The 20,147-nt window shown below is 43.7% G+C and overlaps 1 protein-coding gene across 10 annotated transcripts in view; it reads right to left on the bottom strand.

Annotated features, from left to right (window-relative positions):
* GALNT11 (polypeptide N-acetylgalactosaminyltransferase 11) overlaps window positions 1–20,147 on the bottom strand; it is a 105,663-nt gene that overhangs the window by 59,965 nt on the left and 25,551 nt on the right. For 9 of the 10 annotated variants that reach the window (XR_012157629.1, XR_012157630.1, XM_073334612.1 and 6 more), the window contains exons 2-5: window positions 18,784–19,116; window positions 15,141–15,264; window positions 10,691–10,857; window positions 73–198 (exon numbers count right to left, since the gene is read on the bottom strand). Coding sequence is in view for 8 of the 10 variants with exons in the window: in XM_073334612.1 (XP_073190713.1) it covers window positions 73–198; window positions 10,691–10,857; window positions 15,141–15,264; window positions 18,784–19,078 (712 nt within the window). In the remaining 2 variants the exon portion in view is untranslated. The remainder of the gene's footprint in view (window positions 1–72; window positions 199–10,690; window positions 10,858–15,140; window positions 15,265–18,783; window positions 19,117–20,147) is intronic. The other variant, XM_073334613.1, reaches the window with a different exon arrangement.

Genomic DNA, 20,147 nt, shown 5'->3' on the forward strand with positions numbered 1-20,147 from the left:
ATTGTGGCTACAACACAGCTGCTGCTTAGGTGTATGGAGAACATATTAAAGGAAAGAAAAGACAGGGTATACCTGTAGCATGAGATGCTCCAATCATTCTTCCTCGAATCAGCCCCTCTCGCTTTTCATTTCTTACCAGCTTTGTGTTTCTTGGAAGATTTTTTTTGATATATTCATCTAGGTCTTTTTTCAAATCAACTGCAAACAAGAGAACAAATACAGGAAGCCAATTTAGTCATAGCTTCACTGCAGTTGCATGTAGAGTAAAAACAGCAAAACTGTGTAGCATACAGAGTGATCAAAAACCTCCTTTAGATGTTAGTTGACAACCTTCAACATGAATTCTGTTCAATTTCAGTGAAGTCATTCCAGGTAGTACACCCAATCCCAAGACTCCTTGCCACTTTTTGTAGCTTTGCAATCATGTTATCCTATTAAGTGTTTCTCTTTTCCCCTGCTGCTGTGTGAGACATCCATGGAGACAAAATGGCAACTGGCTGTATAGGGAAAAGGATGGAACTGGCCAAGTGCTGTGTGCCGACAGCGTAGCCTATCATGCTGACCAATATTGTCTCAATGTTTCCTTGTTCCTGTATAGATCCATCTGTATCCACCAGCTGTCTCTTGTTTTATACTTAGATTGTAAGCTCTTTGGAGCAGAGACCATCTTGTTTTGCTCTGTGTTTGTACAGTACCAAGTACAATGAGGTCCTTGTCTATGACCGGGGTTTCTAGGTGCTAATAATAAAAAATTAATTAACACAAAAAGGAATATTTCTCTCTCTCTCTCATCTCTTTCCAATGTAGCTATTTTAGGTGTTATATCCACTATTGCTACAAATAACACTTTCAGACAGTTGTGTGATTTAAGTTAGCAGTGTCCTACAAAGATCACCACTCTAAAATAAACCTTAATGCCTTCGAGGGGGAAAACATCTATCAACAACTCAACAGGTATGGATAATGAAAGTATTGGTCCATTTTTTTCTCTGCTTTTGCAAAATAGTGTCTAAAAGATATGTCTCTAAGGTGCCACAAGTACTCCTTTTCTTTTTGCGAATACAGACTAACACGGCTGTTACTCTGAAACCTGTCATTATGCAAGGCACTGCATTTAGCCGTATGGAGTGGAAATCTATCAACTGCATGAAAAAACTTGTACAGATCTGTGTATATATAAAGTCTGCTGCAGTTTCCACGATATGCATCTGATGAAGTGAGCTGTAGCTCACAAAAGCTTATGCTCTAATAAATTGGTTAGTCTCTAAGGTGCCACAAGTACTCCTTTTCTTTTTGCGAAAGTAGTTTATGACTCCGATTGCACCTTTCCAGAACCCAAGGAGGATCAAAACACACTCCGGAAGAAGTACATGCTTTTGAAGGAGAGCAGAGATCATTATTACGGCCTGTAAGTACCACCTTAATACAAGTGTATAATGATGGTAAGAGGCATTGTACTTCCTCAGTCTTTTCAATGCCAACATTTCCCACGTAAAGGAAAGGCGGGCAGCAGGCTACTGTCATTGTGGGGAGGGACTGATGAAAGCCAGAATACTGGAGAAGAGTAACGGAGCACACAGAGACATGGAAAAGAACAAATGAAGTCACAGTGAAACAGCCAGCCAGCTGGGATATTACAAGGACCAGGGTTATGGAAGATTTTACAGAAGAGGAAGAAACATTGGAGTAGAAGTAGCGTAGTAGAGAGAAATCGCATCGGCCTGCTAGACATCAGTTATAAGAAGAGCAAAGTCATTGTCATCAGTGGAATGGATGAGGAGGGCAAAGCTGTGCGTTCTTACAAAGGACAAGGCAATTTTTTATCAAGGAGATGGTGAAGAAGCAAAAAGGAATTCCTGATACCATCTTTATATATTACAAAAACAGAACAGTGACCATACTGGGTCACACTATGGTCCATCTTGCCCAGCATCCGGTCTTGAACAGTAGCCTATACCAGAGCTTCGGGGGAGCACACAGAATAGAGCTATTACAGAGTAACCCACCCATCTTCACTCCTGGCTTCCTAGGGATGTCTACACTGCAACGTAAATCCGTGCTTGAGCTCGGACTCCAGCCTAAACACACCCTCTTCCGTCTACACTGCATTGCACTAACCCAGGGCTCAGACCCAGTTTGAGTCAAGCCGGGAGCCAGGGTCTGAGCCCTATTGCTTTGCAGTATAGATGCAGCCCTGCTTGACTCGGGTTCTGGGAATCATCTAGAAGTATCCCACAATTCCATGGGACAACTTCTTTAGTACTTTCTATCCCAACAACCTGCAATCCACTCTACTGAAAAAAGAACTTACACACACACACACACACACGCCCATTGGCAAATGGTGGCAGTCCAGGTCAGCATTCACCCCTTCTCTTCCGATCACCAATCTGCAAGCACACCATCAGAGAGCCTCCTGGGTTTGCAACGGAGAGCGAACCAATCGAGCCTTTGCAAAGCAAGCTGCTTCCTCATCATGGGAGCACTGCCAGATTTTGACGAACCTCTGGTGCAAAGCCCGTAAAACTGTGGACTTCAGAAAAATCACCAGGAATGACTAGGCATAGTAGCAGATAGTTAAAAAGCTGTCAGCTCTGCAGATTTTCCGGACAGGTGATCAGTGCAGAGAGCGCATTAGGAGGCTGAAGAGCAAGTACTGGAAGACCAGGGACAAGAACCGCACGTCGGGCAACTTGACCATTTTATGAGGACTTTGACTGGGTCCTGGGCAGTGCGCCCAGCACGGAGCCAACCATGGTTCACAATGACCTGGTCAGCCAGGATGATGCCCTGCTGGCCCTTGAATCCAGCATGAAGGCTGACAGGAACCAGCAGCAGGCTCCCAGTGAACAACATGAAGTGACTTTAAATGAAAACAGTCCCAGAGCAGGCCGTGGATGAGGCTCAACTGCAAATTCTCAGTCCCTACTTGGAAGAACTCTTTGATCCTCTCCCATGGAACAGCCTGCTGCTGAGCCTGCAGAGAACCTGGTGGAGACAGAAGCTGCCCCAGAGCCTGAGAAGTGTCTGACTTGAAGTGCACTGCTACAGTAATGGAGGGGCTTCTGCTGTAAGAAGCAATGCAAAAATGATAAGACCCAGCTTCCAATGTTTAGCCACTAATGGCTGACCGTATCACAGCAGCCAGGCCTCCCCAATCCCACTCTTCCTCCTCCCAAACCAACACATGGAGCTCAAAATGGTGATCTGGAATTTCAAACACTCATTTTAACTGTCTCAGAGGTTTGCTAGGGTCATTCGTGTTTTCCTGTCAATAAGAAGGTATTTGCCACTCTGTAATCACTCCTCCTGGGCGAGGGAGAGGGAGAGAGTGAGTGAGTGAGCGTGTGTGCATGCGTGCGCTATTTCCAAATCTAGTCCATTTCAGTTCGAGTGTACTGTCAGTTATTTCCCAGAACTGTGCCGGGTGGAGTAAAGAGGCATGTTTGTGTGCAGCCATAACAGGGTAAGCCACGTGTGAGCTAACACAGTATCATGTTAATTCCCTCATGGCTGCTGACCCAACCCTGGCTGCTGATAGCTGCAAACTCTTCCTGAAACAAGAACTCCTGGTAATTAGTCACACTGCCGGGAAGAGCATATTTTCCAAGCCCCTCAATATAGCTGACTAGCTCACTCCACTCACAGATGTGCTGTTCAGTGACTATTAGTTGGAATACTTCTGCTGCATACACTGCAGGTTTTCCTCCAGCAGCTTGGAACAACATCTCCCTTTGCCAATAGAGCACCACAAAAACTGTTATGTCTTCCAAAATACGAAAGGCCTGAAGTGACAGAAAAAACCTTTGCAGAGAGGGCACTAAACACCCCTTCATATGGTAATTAGTTATGAAATTTTTATGAAACAGAATAAAGGTTATAATTTTAACCTTACCATTGTCTCTGCACTTCTGTAACTGCAATTAACCGGGCTGTGTCCAGAGACAGTATGAGGACTGATGCATCCCCTTCACAATATGTGTTGGTTCAGTTTAGGAATGTTACATTTTATGCCCTTGAAATTCCACAATAATTAACTTTGTGCTCCTCCACGGAGCTACTTTAGACAATAACCCTCTGTGTCTTGTCCTATTTCAGGCCCCTCAACATCTATTGCCTTCCATTCTTCAGGAACTCCATCCCTGGCCCAATGTACCTTTCCCAGACCGTTCCAAAAGGAAGAGTTTCTATGATGAAATTATGATTGATGCTCTTGAGAGGATAGACCAGCAGGTCTAGTACCCGAAGAAGAGGGACAAAAGATGGGAACAACGGCCCACTGACAGGCAGGAGGAAAGTGAGGCTCACCACCCAGGTAAAGGACAGGTTTTCAGCAAGGGAGCTGGCGCTTGCAAAGCAGTTCCCGGAACATGAACAGTGGCTAAGGGAGGAGGACAGAGCTCACAGAGGACTGTTTCAGCAACTTGTTTCCATAATGGCAGCAAGAGCTCCGACACCTGCAGCCTCTCTCACATCATGCCATGATGCCCAAACATCCCCTTAGCCCAGCAGTAGCTTGGACTACTCCATGTTGGGGTGGCCCATGCGTTCAGGACTCATGAGAGAGGCTGGGCAATACAACTAAACCCCACGCAGCCTTCCTTCTTCCAGATCCCCTCCCCTGCTTCCAAATGAGGGGGAAAACATGTAAAGAAGGGAAAAGAACTGGGGGCAGGGGGGGACACATAGGGGGATTGTGTCAGGTCTTAACTATTTCCTACCTGGGGGGAGAGGGGGGAGCGGAGTGCTGTTGATGTGGCAGCTGCCCTGCCCAAATGACTGAGTGGTTTTCTGCTTTAAGATGTGTTTACAAATAAAACCTTATGTTTTCAAGGAAGTTTACTGTTATCACTGCACCACATCATACAACCATGATTTGAGATGATAAAGCTAAAATCATGTTCGGGACCAATTAAGCATTAGTAAACAAACAGTGTTCCTCTATTTAACTAGGTGGAGCAATTCACATTTCAATAAAATTCATTTGTACAGCCTTTGTACCCCCACCCCCCGTCTAACCAAATTCGTTATTCATCATGTCATTCAGACTTACATTGCATAGCAATCAAGCCCATGCTCCTCCCAAGCACTGCCCCCCGTTCCAAAAAATTAATGAGCCAGGTTTCCCCCACAAGCACATTTGTACAGGTACTATTCCCCCGCCTCCTTTGGGCCATGTCAGTTCATAACATGAGAACATAAAGCATCCCTGACTTGCTGCCCGGGTGCAGGCAGCTCCTGCAGCGGTAGCTGCACCTTCTGGCTGAGGGTACCAATCTACAGTACCCTCCCTGTCATGGGTCCATTCAAGGGGAAATGGCACACCTCTGGCTTCACACAGTTGTGACAAGCACAGCAAGCCACAGTGATGTGGACAGCGCTGGTGACACTGGCATCCAAATGGGTCTGTAGACATCTCCAACAGGATTTTCATCTGACAAAAGTACATTCACCAATCATTCTACAAGTGCTGAGAGTGTAATTAAACCCTCTTTTGCCAGGTCCTCTGCAATCTGGATAAGTTTTCATAAGCCCAGGCAAAAAGGGGTACGTGGGGTCCCCCTGAATAACAGTGGGGACAGTATCACTGTTTATGTCAATGTCATTTGGTGGGAACAGTTTCCCAGCCTATTCATGAATGTATACTCCCAAACGGTAAAAAAAACCCTGGCATCATGACTTTTCCTGTGAAGACCACACTGACATCCATAAATCTGCCTCTGTGGTCCACCAGTGGCTGCATAACAATGGAGTAGGAGCCTTTGCAATTTACGTACTCAGGTACTCCTTGAGGAGGGCAAATGAGTCCCATCAACGGCCTGGCGCAATTAGGAAACCCCATTCACTGAAAGCCACCAATTACCTCTGGAATAGCTTTAATGCCTACCTCCTCAGGGTAAACCACATGCCTCGTTGCCTCAGAAGCCACAGCCCCCCACTCTACTCTCCATCAACTTTCCAACCCCAACTAGCTGGCAACAGATCCTCCTCTTCCTCCTGCTGCTCCATCAGGAAATTCATCAGGTAGCTTTTGTGAAACAGAAAATACCATCGATATGTCCACCAGCGCCTCATGGATGCTCTGCCAGTTTCCTGACACTGGAGCAAACGTGCAAGCAAGAGAAGTTCATGAAAAGGCACCTCCTCCATGTTGTTGGCTCTTGTAGCTTGGAAAGCACAGACCAAAATGACGGGTTGGCAGGCTGTGTTGGAGGCTGTTCAAACTTCCTGCAACATGCAGGGCAGGCAGTAAAGTTTTTCCACAATGCACCATGGTCCTAGGGCTAGACTGGGGGTGAGGGGGTGCTAGGGACTCTGAGATATGGTTATTTTGACTGGAGTCTGTGCACTGTGGTGTGGTTGCCAGAGCCCCAGAGCTCTAGGGTAAGAAAACCCTTAAAATAGGGTTTAATTACAATGTAGATGCTCAAAGCCCAGGGTTCCCCCCTAACATGGGTCAGTGGACTCAAGTCCCACTAACCCTGAGCTTACATCGCCATGTAGACATACCCTTAGAGAGACATGGTGGGTGAGGTAATATCTTTTATTGGACCAACTTCTTTTGGCAAGAGAGACGAGCATACACAGAGCTCTCTCTCAGTCTGGAAAACATACTCATTGTCACAGCTAAATACAAGGTGGAACAGATTATTTAACGTAAGTAGTTAGCACATTTCAAAAGGATCATTCAAGATGAAGTGGCCAGTTAACAATTTTCCCATCATAGGGGAGCAATGAAGGCGGGGGGGGAGGGGGAGGCAGCTGAAAGGGAAGAGGAGTTGTTAGTGGGTTATAGATGGCTGTAATAAGCCATATACCCAGTATCTCTATTCAGTCCATGCTTTTTAGTGTCTAGCAACGTTATGAATTTAAGCTCCCAGACTCATCTTTCAAAGGTGTGCAGATTTCCTCCAAGAACGAGGACTGAGAGGTCACATATAGAGAGAATAATCACTTTGTGAAGTGTTCGTCTACAGGTGATTGGCTGTTTTTGTCTTATTTTCCTGTATGAGTTCATTCAAAAGCATAGTGATTGTGTGATTTCACCCACAGAGTTATTATTGGGGCATTTATTGCACTGGATGAGGTACACCACATTTGTCACAGATATGTGTACAACCTATGGATCTTGAAAGGTGTGCCGATTGTCATAGCTATGGAAATATGTCTACAGGTTTTGCATCTGTTGTTCTGGCAGAATTTGGTGCTGTTTTGAATTGGTGTCCCCCGGTCTGTGGGGAGCAAGCTCATCATTAGACACAAGGAGAGAGCTGGTGGCTTCTGGCAGTTAGAGGTTTAGGGTCACCCCAAGCATGGGGTTGCGTCCCTGACCATCTTGCCTAATAGATGGATGCAGGGGCATTGGAACAATTTTCATGGTGGGGGTGCTGAAAGTGGAAAGTACCTGCACCTCTAGTTCCAGCACCCCTGGATGTATGTGGAGGGCAAAACTGTACATTCACATGAAGAACTAGGCATTTCTTTATAAGGGAGATAGTGAAAAAACAAAAGGCATTCCAGCTATTATCTTTACATATTATGAGACTTCAGTAAAGTCTTGTGGATAGTGGATAGGGAGGAAAAGCTGTGGAATACTATGACATCATCCAAGACAGTGAATATATTGGAAGAGCAATATCTTTTGACTAAAGCCCTCTTAAAACTTCTAGGAGAGACACCTGCTGAGTAAATCAAAGGTCCCTATGCTGTCTGCCTCAAGGATGCTATCTGTCCCCGGTCTTAAATATGGTACAATGTGCTAAGGAAGGAGTAAGAGAGATGGTTTTGAAGGAAATCGTATAGAGAGTTAGGGATACTCAACATGCATCATCCCAATAATACTATATAAATGAGTGAGACAGGGCTGCACAAAAACAGAAGGACTTATGAACAGGAACAAAAACTATTGCCTAAACTATTCTTCATTTGATCTAGTATCCCAAGGCAGAGATAGCTATGAGGTTACAGGAAATGGAGAACTCACATGATGAAATTAAATTAGGAAAGGTTAAACATCAAAATTAACAGAGTGAGGACAAAGGCTTCATGTGAGGCTCTGGGGGCAGGGGAGAGTAGCAAAAAATGCTCCCACCTTTCCCAATCCCCAGAAGTCCTGGTCCTGCCAAGAAGAAAACAGAACAGCAAATCACTACCCCTACACTACATGGCTGAAGTGATTAGCGGAAGATTGTGTGTGCCCCCCTGGACAGTCTCTGAAAACAGTGGAATACAAAAGGTTAGGCCCCAGGGAACCCCTGGAAGGCTTTTTAAGGTAACTTCTGGAACAGAGGTTTAAGACTACCTTGGTGTCTCTTTCCCCACTAGAGAGGTTCTTTAGCCTTCTTGTAAGCAGGGCAGGCTGATTTTGTCTGTCACAGCACCCAAAAGCCACCTCTGCCCCTGAAGAAGAGCTTCTCCCCTCATTCAGGCAAGCAAGGGAGCTCTGGAAATCAACTCCAGCCACTATCGTGCTCTGCTGAGGTAGTTGAGGCTTCTCTTCGTGAGAAAGCAGAAAAGTGGCTTTAGGACAGTGTGGGACAGCTGCATGGCAAGAGGCCCAGCTGAGGAAGATACTTCCCCACTTCATTCTCATCTCTTTGGTCTCTTCTTCTCAAGGGAAGAATGGCACCAGCCAAAGTCATGGAGGTCACCTTCTTCTGTGCTGCATTTAGTAAGGTAGGGATTAAATCACAGAAGGAGGGAAGGTAGCCTAGAGAGAGGGGGAAAATCCTGGATGAAGATCAACAGATAGGATGATAGCCAGAGTGAGTGAAGAGGAGGAACCCAGCCCCTGAATGGTTTCCAGCAGAGACATAGAAAAGCTTCTTTAGTGTATAGGGCATTTTAAATTGTTCATGTGTGTAAGGAACTTATTGAGGGGAAACCCAAATTCAAAGACATGAGCTATACATGACAGAATATAAGGCTAAGCAGCAGACCATGTCAGGTACTCCAGGTCGGAGACTATCCTTGTCCTGAAGAGCTAAACAAACAAGACAAAAGGTAGGAGAAAGAAGGTACTATCATCTCCATTTTATACCAGTTAATGAAGGCACAGAGGAATTTGGTGATTTACCCAAGACCACACAAGAAATCTGTACAGAGCCAGGGACTGAAGTTCTGGTCCAGGGTCTTAATGAGAAAACCACCCCTGCTCTCTTTTATTTGTGAAATTTCTTCCATTAGAAGAAAGTATCAATGTCATCGTTAGTTTGTTACACTATCAATGAGAGAGTGCACCAATCCTTTTGTTTGAAGAAATCTCACCCCATTCTCCAGCCACTTGAGCCTGGTTTAAAATTAGAAATATTAGCATGACCACACCAAGGCTTTGAGACTAACTAGGCTTTCAAAATAACTACATACCAAAAGAGTAGCAGGGTCAGAGGGCTTGGTTAGCAAGGAAGGATGTTTATGTTTAGTCAGTGCCATATTTGAAGACTTAATTTTGAGGTAAGTTTACTGCTGAACTTAAAGGCTCTGAAACTTGAAAGCAGTAAGTTGTGCCAGAAACTCTGTGGTGTGGGATGCACATTCCTTCCAAATCTCAAGAGGACAACCTCGAAACAGGCATTTAAACATTAAGCATGCTTATTGGCAAAGGACAGAGTATTTAATCCTAGTTCTCTCTCCAACTTTAACATTTGCTCTGACCCAATAGAAACAAATTAGCTTTGTAACAAGAAGGGAATTCCATTCTAAACCATACAGATGTAATCAGCCTCACAAAGACAAGAGAGTTTAAAGCCTGAAATCAGATGGTGATAAACAGGAGGAGTTAATTATGTAGATTAAAAAAGGATCAGATGAAAGAGATACATAAGGCTGCAGATGTTTATACAGCAAGAAAATAGGAAGCACACACAATGCTGCTGTAATTGCTGTTTATACAGACATATTTCTCAGCTGCTGCTTAGCTTTTCAAATGCCAGAATGCTTCCAAGTTAGTGGCTTATTTTGATTTGCAGAGCGTGCTAAAGAAAAGGGCTGGCGCATGATCTTTAAACCACAGACAAATATTTGACAACTCATTCTGCCAGACCTACCCGCTTTAGGGGCCCCACCACTGCACTGACCCCTTTCCAGTTTCCTAGGGCCAGACAGCTGCTCCGTCAAAAGCTAGTGAAAACCACTCCCCGGGGCAACCTCAAGGTTGCCCAAGAGTAATGCACAGCATTCCCAGCCCAAAAGCTGGACTCTGCTCCCAAGTACACCACACCACCACTGAATTGATGAGCTGGCAGAAATCACATACTATATCTACAATGCTACAGCCACTTATATGGCCACACAAACAACTGCGAGGCACAGGACTGTGTATAAGCAACTCTTTTTCAGTAGTAAATATAGGCTTGTGGAGAGTTTGGGCCTGAAGAATATATTCTTAGAGCATCTGCATAAGCCATTCTAAACACCAGGCTGGCCCAGCAAACTTTCCTATATATTGTCATAGGTTATGCATAGCTCAGCTGATCCCAGCTGCTTAAATCTTCACTATTATTGACATTAACACATAACTAGTTGGCCCAAGTGAAGTTTAAAAACCTAACTATTTTGAATGGTCATGTCTACACGATACATGGTTTATTGATAAAAGCACAGGAAGAGACAGGAAAGCCGAACGTCTCCAGTAGGTGCAAGCATAGATGTGCAACGCCAGCACAAATGCATTACTGAGATTGTCACTCACCCAGTTCACTGTTGTCATCCACCAAGATAATTTCATGAAGGAGATATGCTGGAGTGCGATCCAGTACGCTATGTACTGTCCGAAGCAAAGCAGAAAATGCTTCGTTATAGAAACAGATAACTATGCTGGCAAACGGTAAATCAGAAGGGTAGGACTTTTCTCTGCACCTACAAACAAAAGACACACTTATGTTCAATGTACATCTGTACAGGACTGCGCCTCCTGACAAAGCTCCATAAACAGCAACACTAATACTGTATTAGAAATTGTTCTCTTACATTTCAGTGTTACGCTCAGGGCATGTCTACACTATAAACTTAAGCCAACCTAGGTTAGGTCAATTTACAGCCACCACGGTAATTACTGCAGTGGCTCGTGTCCACACTGCCCTCTTTCTGTCAGTGGTGCACATCCTCACCAGAAGCACTTCCACCAACTTAAGAGGGGCAGCGTGGGGGGCTGAAAGCCAGGGCTCTCAGCTCCATGTGCAGCTCCCCACCAGGAGCCCAGCTTCCCCTGCCCCCCCCCCGACATCTTGACTCTGCACCGGGCTCCAGGTGCAGAGCTCCCCACCAGACACAGCCATGCTCCCACTGTAGAGCAGGGAGCTGAGAGCCTGGGGGAGGGTAGCCAGGCTCCTGGCGGGGAGATCCGTGCCCGGAGTCTGGTTGGCTGCTGTGCTCCCAGTGGGGAGCCAAGAGCCTGGGCAGCAGCCCAGATCAGAGGGGCAGCAGCCCAGATCAGAGGGGCAGCAGCCAGGCTAGTAGCAGGGAGTCAGGAAGGCAGCAGGCTCCCTGTGGGGAGCTGGGAGCCTGGGCAGCAGCCTGAGCTGGAAGTCTGGGTGGCAGCCCTGCTTTAGAGCAGAGACAGGCTGGGGAGCTAGGAGCCAGCTTTCTTGTCAATTTCATGGCTCCATTGGAGCCATGAAATTGACAAGAATGACAGCCAATAGAGGTAAGTAACCTAGCATCTACACAGACATTGTGTCGCCCTAACTACATTGACATAAGCCCTGCGCCTCTCATGGACGATGTGGTTATGTCGTCAGTGCAGTAGGGTGCTTACATCAGCGGAAGCAAGGCTGTAGAGCGTACAGTTAGTGGATAACGTAAACTGCCTTACATCAACCTAACTCTGTAGTATAGACCAGGCCTAAGACATGTTCATTAACATAATACTTATGTTAGGGCTCAACAAAGTATAGAGTAGCCTCATACCTACAGTTCACACATACAATGCTAAGGGTCAGATTCCTAACACATAATAGTTACAGCAGGCACTGAAAGTCTTGCAGCAAAAATATGAGGACTTTTATCTGCTTATTTCAAATTCTCTCCCTGATGTCTACAAATCTGATACGATACAAGGTAAATTGTCATTACTGGCATTTGAGAGGGGATCAAGTGGTAGCAAAAACCTCTGGACCTAAAATGCAACTCTGGTTGCGTCAAGAAGCCTGTTCACTTGAATTCAAGTGGATTCAGCTCTGGGAGGGATATGCGCTTTTGTGCAACAACTATGGCCCATTACATTTACACACAATTGAGCAACCACAACAAAAACAAAAGTTACACCATGATTTGGAGCGGGGAGGCACACTTGGGGCATTCGGATGGTTGCTTTACTCTAAGTGTAATAGAGTAGAGAAAATTTGTGCTTTTGAAGAGAAAGTCACTAGATAGCACTATTTTCCTGACATCAAGAAATGACCCTATTTAAGACAGCTTTTCTCACCTTCCCAGCCTTTATCAGCATGCAGCAATGTGGCTTAGTATATAAAGACAGAGAACTCTGCCATTCTTAGGCTCCATCAAGCCTTCAAACACTCATTAACTTGAATGTTTAAACTTTAAGGGTCTGATTTTCAAGGTACTGAACACAACAATTTGAAACCCCTTCAGTGGGAGTTGGAGTGCTCGGTGTGTCTAAAAAAAGAAAAATCAAGCTACAAACGTTGTTCTAGAATACTTAGACTCATAAGGTCTATAATTAGGAAGATGGAGGAGGCATGTAGGTCATCTAGCCCTGCCTGGAATCAGGAAGATTGCTCTCCTACAGTGTATTTCTGAAAGCTTTCTCCCTCTCAACCCCCCACCTATATTTCAGTTACTATTTGATACCTCTTGAATCTAATAAAATAGCTTTCTGTGAATCCTAGTGCTCATTAAGTTTGTATCAGTAAATTTACACCCAATTTAGGTTTTTAATTAAACACTTTTAAGTCCAATTAAAAACCTTAACATTGTACTGGTGCATGAGACACAAAATGTGAATTAAAAAAAAAAGTTAAATTAGCAGTCAGCCATTTACATTCACCACATTGCTTACCTTTTTGCTATTCACTCCAACAGAATAAATAGAAAAACATATATTAGATTTTAAAAATGAAAGCATTTTTAAAGAACCCAGTATGTAATTATAATACAGGTACAGAATTTTGGGGGTTTTCCCCATAATATCATTCCTTTAAAATTAACAGTTCAGAGTACACCTGCACAGAATATATGTATGCACTATACAAACTTCTCTATGCTCAATATATCTCTGTCCTCACTTGAAATATCCCCGATAGTCCATTAATGGAGATCTCTTGAGCGCACACTGATCACCACATAGAATCAATCTCACCTTTAGTTGGTTATTTGTCCATTACATAAAAAACAAACACAGAGAGGCTCTGCGTTATATCAATTAGGGATCATCAAACCCATTCTACTACCCCTAAGTGATCGGGCAACAAAATGGCAAATTAAATTTAATGTGGATAAATGTAAAGTAATGCACATTGGAAAAATAACCCCAACTATACATACAATATGATGTGGGCTAATTTAGCTACAACTAATCAGGAAAGAGATCTTGGAGTCATCGTGGATAGTTCTTTGAAGACGTCCACGCAGTGTGCAGCGGCAGTCAAAAAAGCAAACACGATGTTAGGAATCATTAAAAAAGGGATAGAGAATAAGACGGAGAATATCTTATTGCCCTTATATAAATCCATGGTACGCCAACATCTTGAATACTGTGTACAGATGTGGTCTCATCTCAAAAAAGATCAACTGGCATGGGGGCGGGGGAGTGGGAGGGAGGGAGCGAGAGCTCAGTGGTTTGAGCATTGGCCTGCTAAACCCAGGGTTGTGAGTTCAACCCTTGAGGGGGCCATTTAGGGATCTGGGGCAAAAACTGGGGATTGGTCCTGCTTTGAGCAGGGAGTTGGACTAGATGATCTCCTGAGGTCCCTTCCAACCCTGATATTCTAAGGGCAATTAAAATGATTAGGGGTTTGGAACAGGTCCCATGTGAGGAGAGATTAAAGAGACTAGGACTTTTCAGCTTGGAAAAGAGGAGACTAAGGGGGGATATGATAGAGGTATATAAAATCATGAGTGGTGTGGAGAAAGTGAATAAGGAAAAGTTATTTACTTGTTCCCATAATATAAGAACTAGGGCCACCAAATGAAATTAATGGATAGCAAGTTTAAAACAAATAAAAGGAAGTTCTTCTTCACTCAGCGCACAGTCAACCTGTCAAACTCCTTGCCTGAGGAGGTTGTGAAGACTAGGACTATAACAGGGTTTAAAAGAGAACTGGATAAATTCATGGAAGTTAAGTCCATTAATGGCTATTAGCCAGGATGGGTAAGAAATGGTGTCCCTAGCCTCCGTTTGTCAGAGGGTGGAGACAGATCGCAGGAGAGAGATCACTTGATCGTTACCTGTTGGGTTCACTCCCTCTGGGGCACCTGGCATTGGCCACTGTTGGCAGACAGGATACTGGGTGGGATGGACCTTTGGTCTGACCCAGTATGGACATTCTTATGTACCCTATATTTGAAGTTAGGTCTCTGGGATGACCACCGGATGGCTTCTCATATTTAAATTGAGCAGGATACTTTCTAACCAATCAGCTTCTCCATCTAACATCTGACTGAGAAAATAATTTCTACTTTAACCCTTTCAGCTGAGTGTCATTAGCTTGTAAAGATTCTACTGTATATGTATTTATTTGCAGACATATTGTATTTTAAAATCCAAATTCAAAGAGACTTGTGTGGTAGAGTAGGTAGATATATGGTTTGTGTAGGTGATCTTAAAATTACATACACGCACTGTCTTAACATAGCGTTAGTCTGACTTTCTCATGTGACCTGTTCAATAGAGATTTTTCAATTATGTACAATTATTATCCCATTTCCGTTTGCCTCTTGAGATCCAATTCTGAACAGTATTCAATAAAGCAAACCCTCCAAATTAAAAGAATAACCTCAAGCCATCTGGCTGCAAGTATTAAAGGACTGGAAATCTGCCTTCAGTGGTAACTGATATGTTGAAAGCAAAATGTAATAGATGTGTAACGGCCAAATGTTTAATTTCAGTCTCATTATTTAGTATACTGGACCCTTGAAAACTTAACATTATATTTATAGAGCAAATGGTATAAAGGACATACTTTGCATCCCTTGTATCTGGCACCTCTCTGTGGTATCCCAAACGGTTGCTGATAAGCATATTGAAGGCATGCTTCTGATAGCCCAAGTCTCTCACCTCCTGATCGTGTTCATTAAAAATCATGCCTATAATAGAAACATATCAAAATCAGTTCATTGGGTCAAAAATGTCCTCTGGCAGTGATCAAGTACTGAAATGGAGTGTTTAACTCATGCATAGTTTTCACAATCTGCCTTTACAAATCATATTTTAACCAGTTTTCAGAGCACCTTTCTGTATGAATACTTCAATTTCTACCCCAGTAATAGGTAGAGTCTATAAACAGCCATTATAGGTGTAATAAAAATAGACTGTATGTGAATGGAGCATAACATCCCCCGAAGAGTGATGGCCCCATTGTGCTTATTTCGTATTCCCCACACATTTCTTCCCCCTAAAAACCTCATTCTTAACCTCAGTATAAAACACAGCTGTTAACACCCAACCAATCAGCCAGATCTAGCCCACTTGATGCATAACCTGGTACCCATGGCAGATTAAGCTTCTTCAAAGTGTATGTTTCTATTTAAATACAGTAAGTTTCTAGCCCTTGTGGTGGTAGAAAATCCAACCAAGCATGGCCCTAGTGCAGTGCAGTTTCATGAGACTCCAGAGAGAGAAAAACAATAGCTATCAAAAAAGCCTGATCTACCATCATTCATCTCACCTGAGATGTTGAGACTCAAGCCTCAGAACAACAACTTCAGTAGCAAATAGCAACAGAGTTGACTACTTCTTCGCTGATTATTTTAGCGGAAACATCAATTCTCACCAAGTGCAGTGGGAAGGTAGAGGCAGCCATCCAGTTTCGAAAAGCATGCTAGTGTAAGCAGCAAAATCCTGCAATGTCATTCTTTCTGTCCCTGACTCTGTGCCTGGAGCCAAAAACAATTTAAACTCTACTGTTCTAGGGTCCCAAAGTCACTGGGTTCTGTTGTACTCATTGAGATATCTCACTCAACCCTTGGTACAAGCCCTGAAGTACTGGAACAAATGGCTTCATTTATTTTTTCCCCCTTATTCAACATGTCAAGGGTCTGACGAACCAATAAGCAAGGAAATCCCAAATTCATCTTCTGCAATACACCCAACAGATTACTTTGCTTTGGAGAGCTATGCAAAATCCAGGTGACCTAGGGCAATGACAGCCTCAGCATGTCCATGGAGGTGGTATGATCAGAAATAAAAGGGGCAAAATAGAAGGAGAAATGCAAGCTGTGGAAATGTTTTTGGAACGGGAAAGACAACAAGATCTCCCTATTTCCCTTCATAGCACAGATGTAACATGACTGACTGTGACATGGTAATGGGATTTACACCAAGGGACATGTAACAGTGATTCTCCCGAGGGCGCATACCTGGCCCTCCCTCTAAAAAGCAATGCACCAATGTGACTGCCATGCATGTTGTCTGCACTGGGGTTTTTAGCCTCAAGAGCAGCAATACCAATGTAGCAGCAGTGGCTCACACCCCTATGGTAGAGGTTTGAAACCATGGGAAGCTACATAAGTGGAAGCCACAGTTTACACCAACGCAATCTGTCTCCATGGGGTTTGCACTGACTGGGTTTTATCCATCAGGTTAACTGCAATGTGACAAGCCATTAGTCACAGAGGTTAGAAATGTGACTATTAATAGGTATTACTTTCCCTTCCTTGTTCAGCAGTAGCCACAAAAGCAGTGGCACAAACCCTTCCTTGGAGTTACACATCTGACCTTAGCAATGATTTTGTCTGTCCAGAGCAGTGGTGGGCAACCTGCGGCCTGTCGGCCACACGCAGCCTGTCAGCGTAATCCGCTGGTGGGCCGGGAGACAGTTTGTTTACATTGACCATCTGCAGGCATAGCTGCCCGCAGCTTCCCAACTCTGGTCCAGAGGCTCTAAGCTCAATCATACTTGCATCCTCTGGATTACAGCAAGCACTACTGCCATTGAGTCTGCTCAGCTGATCCGCTTTAAGGACCCCATGCTTGAAAACTTCATGCCAAATTGCACTGTTTTTTGTTCTACAGACTGCCCTCACACAAGTGTCTACACTTTTCTTTTCCCCTCTCTAAACACAGTCAAACTCGTAAATATTATTTAAGATGGATTGGAAGAGCTGCATGCAGGCTAACAAAGTGCGTGCGAAGTGCCTGACAAATTCCAGTCCACACAACAGCTCTAAGCCCTTGGAAAATGAGGTTTGCAATGGAAACATCAACAAACCCTTTACTATAGCAGTGTTATGTGTGTTTCATACATTTATAAGAAAAAAATATAGATTACCCTACCAGATGACATTTTGTTCTCAGCTATAATATGCCAAACTGTTTTTTTAACTTTACAGCCTAGCATATTTATCACTTCTCCAGACTGGACAGACAGGAAACCCTTCCTTATAACACTAGGTCTAATTCTAACAGAGGCCCAGCTGTCTCCCAAATTTTCATATAGGACTTGTCCTGCAATAGAACACATTTGGCTTTCACCCGTCCAGCTAGTCTTTGGGTTTCAAGATCAAAGAGATTTTCTGTTGCAACTCTCCAGTTCATTTCCTGGCAAGCAGTGAATACTTGGAAAGAGATGGTCACCTCTGGACTATGCAGCAATTAGCAGCTGTTGGTAACACAGCAAACTGATAAGAATTTGCGTGCCCTGTGGCATCACAAGTTGGCAGTTAAATTTTGGAAGGTGTTTCACCTTCTATCGATCACATAAGCCTCTGAGCAAGTCTACGCTTACATTTTGGTAAGCTTTTTTTTAAGCTCCATAAAACTCTCCGATAGCTGACGCCATACTGACATTTTACTGAAGAAGAGTGTAGGGAGTTTTAGCCAGCACTGCCAGTATTAAATTCAGGGCTAGATAAAATACATTCTGTATTATACTTCCAACGGAAATAGCTAAGACACCAATAGAGTGACTTGCACTACCTTCTTCCAGTTCAATGGCCAGTTTTCAGTTCAAAATGCCACACTCTTCTAAGTAGTGCCAATGAAGTCAACAGACCTATTTGCCTGAATAAAGCAAGCAAAATTTGACCCTGTCAAATGAATAAACCCATCATCTTAACTTTTTCCAGTCTAGTTTGTAGATCATTTTATACTTCTATGATACATGGATAGCAACCATAGGCCTCATACTATCACCATGCAAACTACTTTTTAAATCTTTTATACTGAAAAAAATGAATTGAGTTTCTCTGCAGCCTCTAAAATTTCACACATATTTTAGTCCAATCCCTCTCAAAGTAAATCATTAACATGACATGCACAAATGCTACCAGTGGCAAGGTGGTATATCAAAGTCTGTACCCTGGATGTTAAAGTTCAGAAGTTCTGTTGTAGCATTTTATGTAGTAAAGTTGAAAATATTTTAGAATAAAGGCTAGACTGCAACATTTTGGATTAAAAAAATACATACTGTAAAAGAATAAACTTTAAGTCTACTTTGAAACCAAGAGAAACACCAGGATCAACATTTTAATAAATAAATATTCTGAGTATAAAAATTTTCCTTGGACACATTTAAAGTCTTATGATCTCACTTCTACTGATTTAACTAAGATGTGTTTATGTGTGCGTGTATGTCATTGATAATGAAGATGACCAAGCCCACTTACCCATTTCAGGGGAGAGCTCCATGTCTCCCTTCCCTGGGTCCTGTGCATGATTTCCAAATGGATTCCCTATACTGCTGTCTTTCCGTTGTGGTTTAGGTACGCGAACTTGACCCCGAGTGAAACGGGGATAGAATTTTTTAGGAAGTGGCTTTTGAGGTTCCAGCCCCTTGACGGGCACATTCTTGAAAGATTGGGTCTCTTCGCTGAAGTTGAAATAAACAAACAGCAGAAGTGTCCAAGTCACAGATGTGAAAAGGCACCCATAGCAGAAATAGCGAAGCGTGACACTTCCCATTGTAGACCTAGCATTGTTGATGGCCCATTCTCAATTCCCTGAAAGAGAATCAAACACAGAGAATTGAGGCCTCCATCTGTTAAGACTCTTCTGCAGACTTGTACATGAGTAACTAAATTCTAACTGCCAATTTTTCATAAATGCTATTTTAAACCTATGCTCTATATTTTAATTTTATGTTTAAGCATTATATCTTTCTCCCCTCCAACCCACATATCAAAATACTTAGGGCCCCAGACTGCTTAGTACTGTATATCTTCAGACACCAGGCTAAAGACCCAGATAGTACTGGGTGAAATATTAACAGCATGTTCTTTCAAGTTGTGGGACAGTTTACTGGTGTCCACAATACAGCAGTCACGAAGTGTTTGTATTAATCTTATTACTTATAACAACACATAATATTCTGTTTTCCAAAGAGACAGGAAAGGGAGACATGTAGGCTAGGGAAAGGATAAAAAAAGAGAAAAAACATACATGAAAACTCAAGCAAAGAGGGAGGTGACAGTTCCAGAGGGGATGGGGGAGTAACTTTTAAGGAAGGATCTCAGAAACGCCTCCAAGATCCACGCATCAAACTCACTCCTCCTCTGTGGAAGGGAAGGGAGTTAAAAGGCACCTCGCTGAGACCGCCTTCCCATTTGCGAGAATCCCAAAAGACACTCTGCAATGTCAGGATCTGTGCAGGAGGCAAGAAAGGAGAGGGCCAGCTAGAGGCTGGGAATTGACCTATGTTATGTGGGGCAGTGGAGGGAGACGTTCACCGTACCCTAGCTGGCCCTGAGTAGTTTACCAGGGAAAGGTAAAAGGCTGGGCTCTATTACCTTCTCTGCAGAGCCCTCTCTGTGACAGGATGCCCCCAGGTCTCCAGAAGAGTCCCTAGCAGTGAGACTAGATTGGCACTGGCCTTCTGCAGACCCTTGAATATCCTTCCAGGTTTTGGGATGGATTCCCCAGTCCAGTCCACATCAGGTAAAAAGCTCCACAATGGAACTGGAAGGGAGCAGAGCAGCCCAGAGTTTTATTCTAATCAATCACCCACAAATGTGATTTCCCGGAGACGTATCGA

Source organism: Lepidochelys kempii, chromosome 2 (genome assembly GCF_965140265.1).
Source record: "Lepidochelys kempii isolate rLepKem1 chromosome 2, rLepKem1.hap2, whole genome shotgun sequence".
In the NCBI taxonomy this organism is placed as follows: domain Eukaryota; kingdom Metazoa; phylum Chordata; order Testudines; family Cheloniidae; genus Lepidochelys; species Lepidochelys kempii.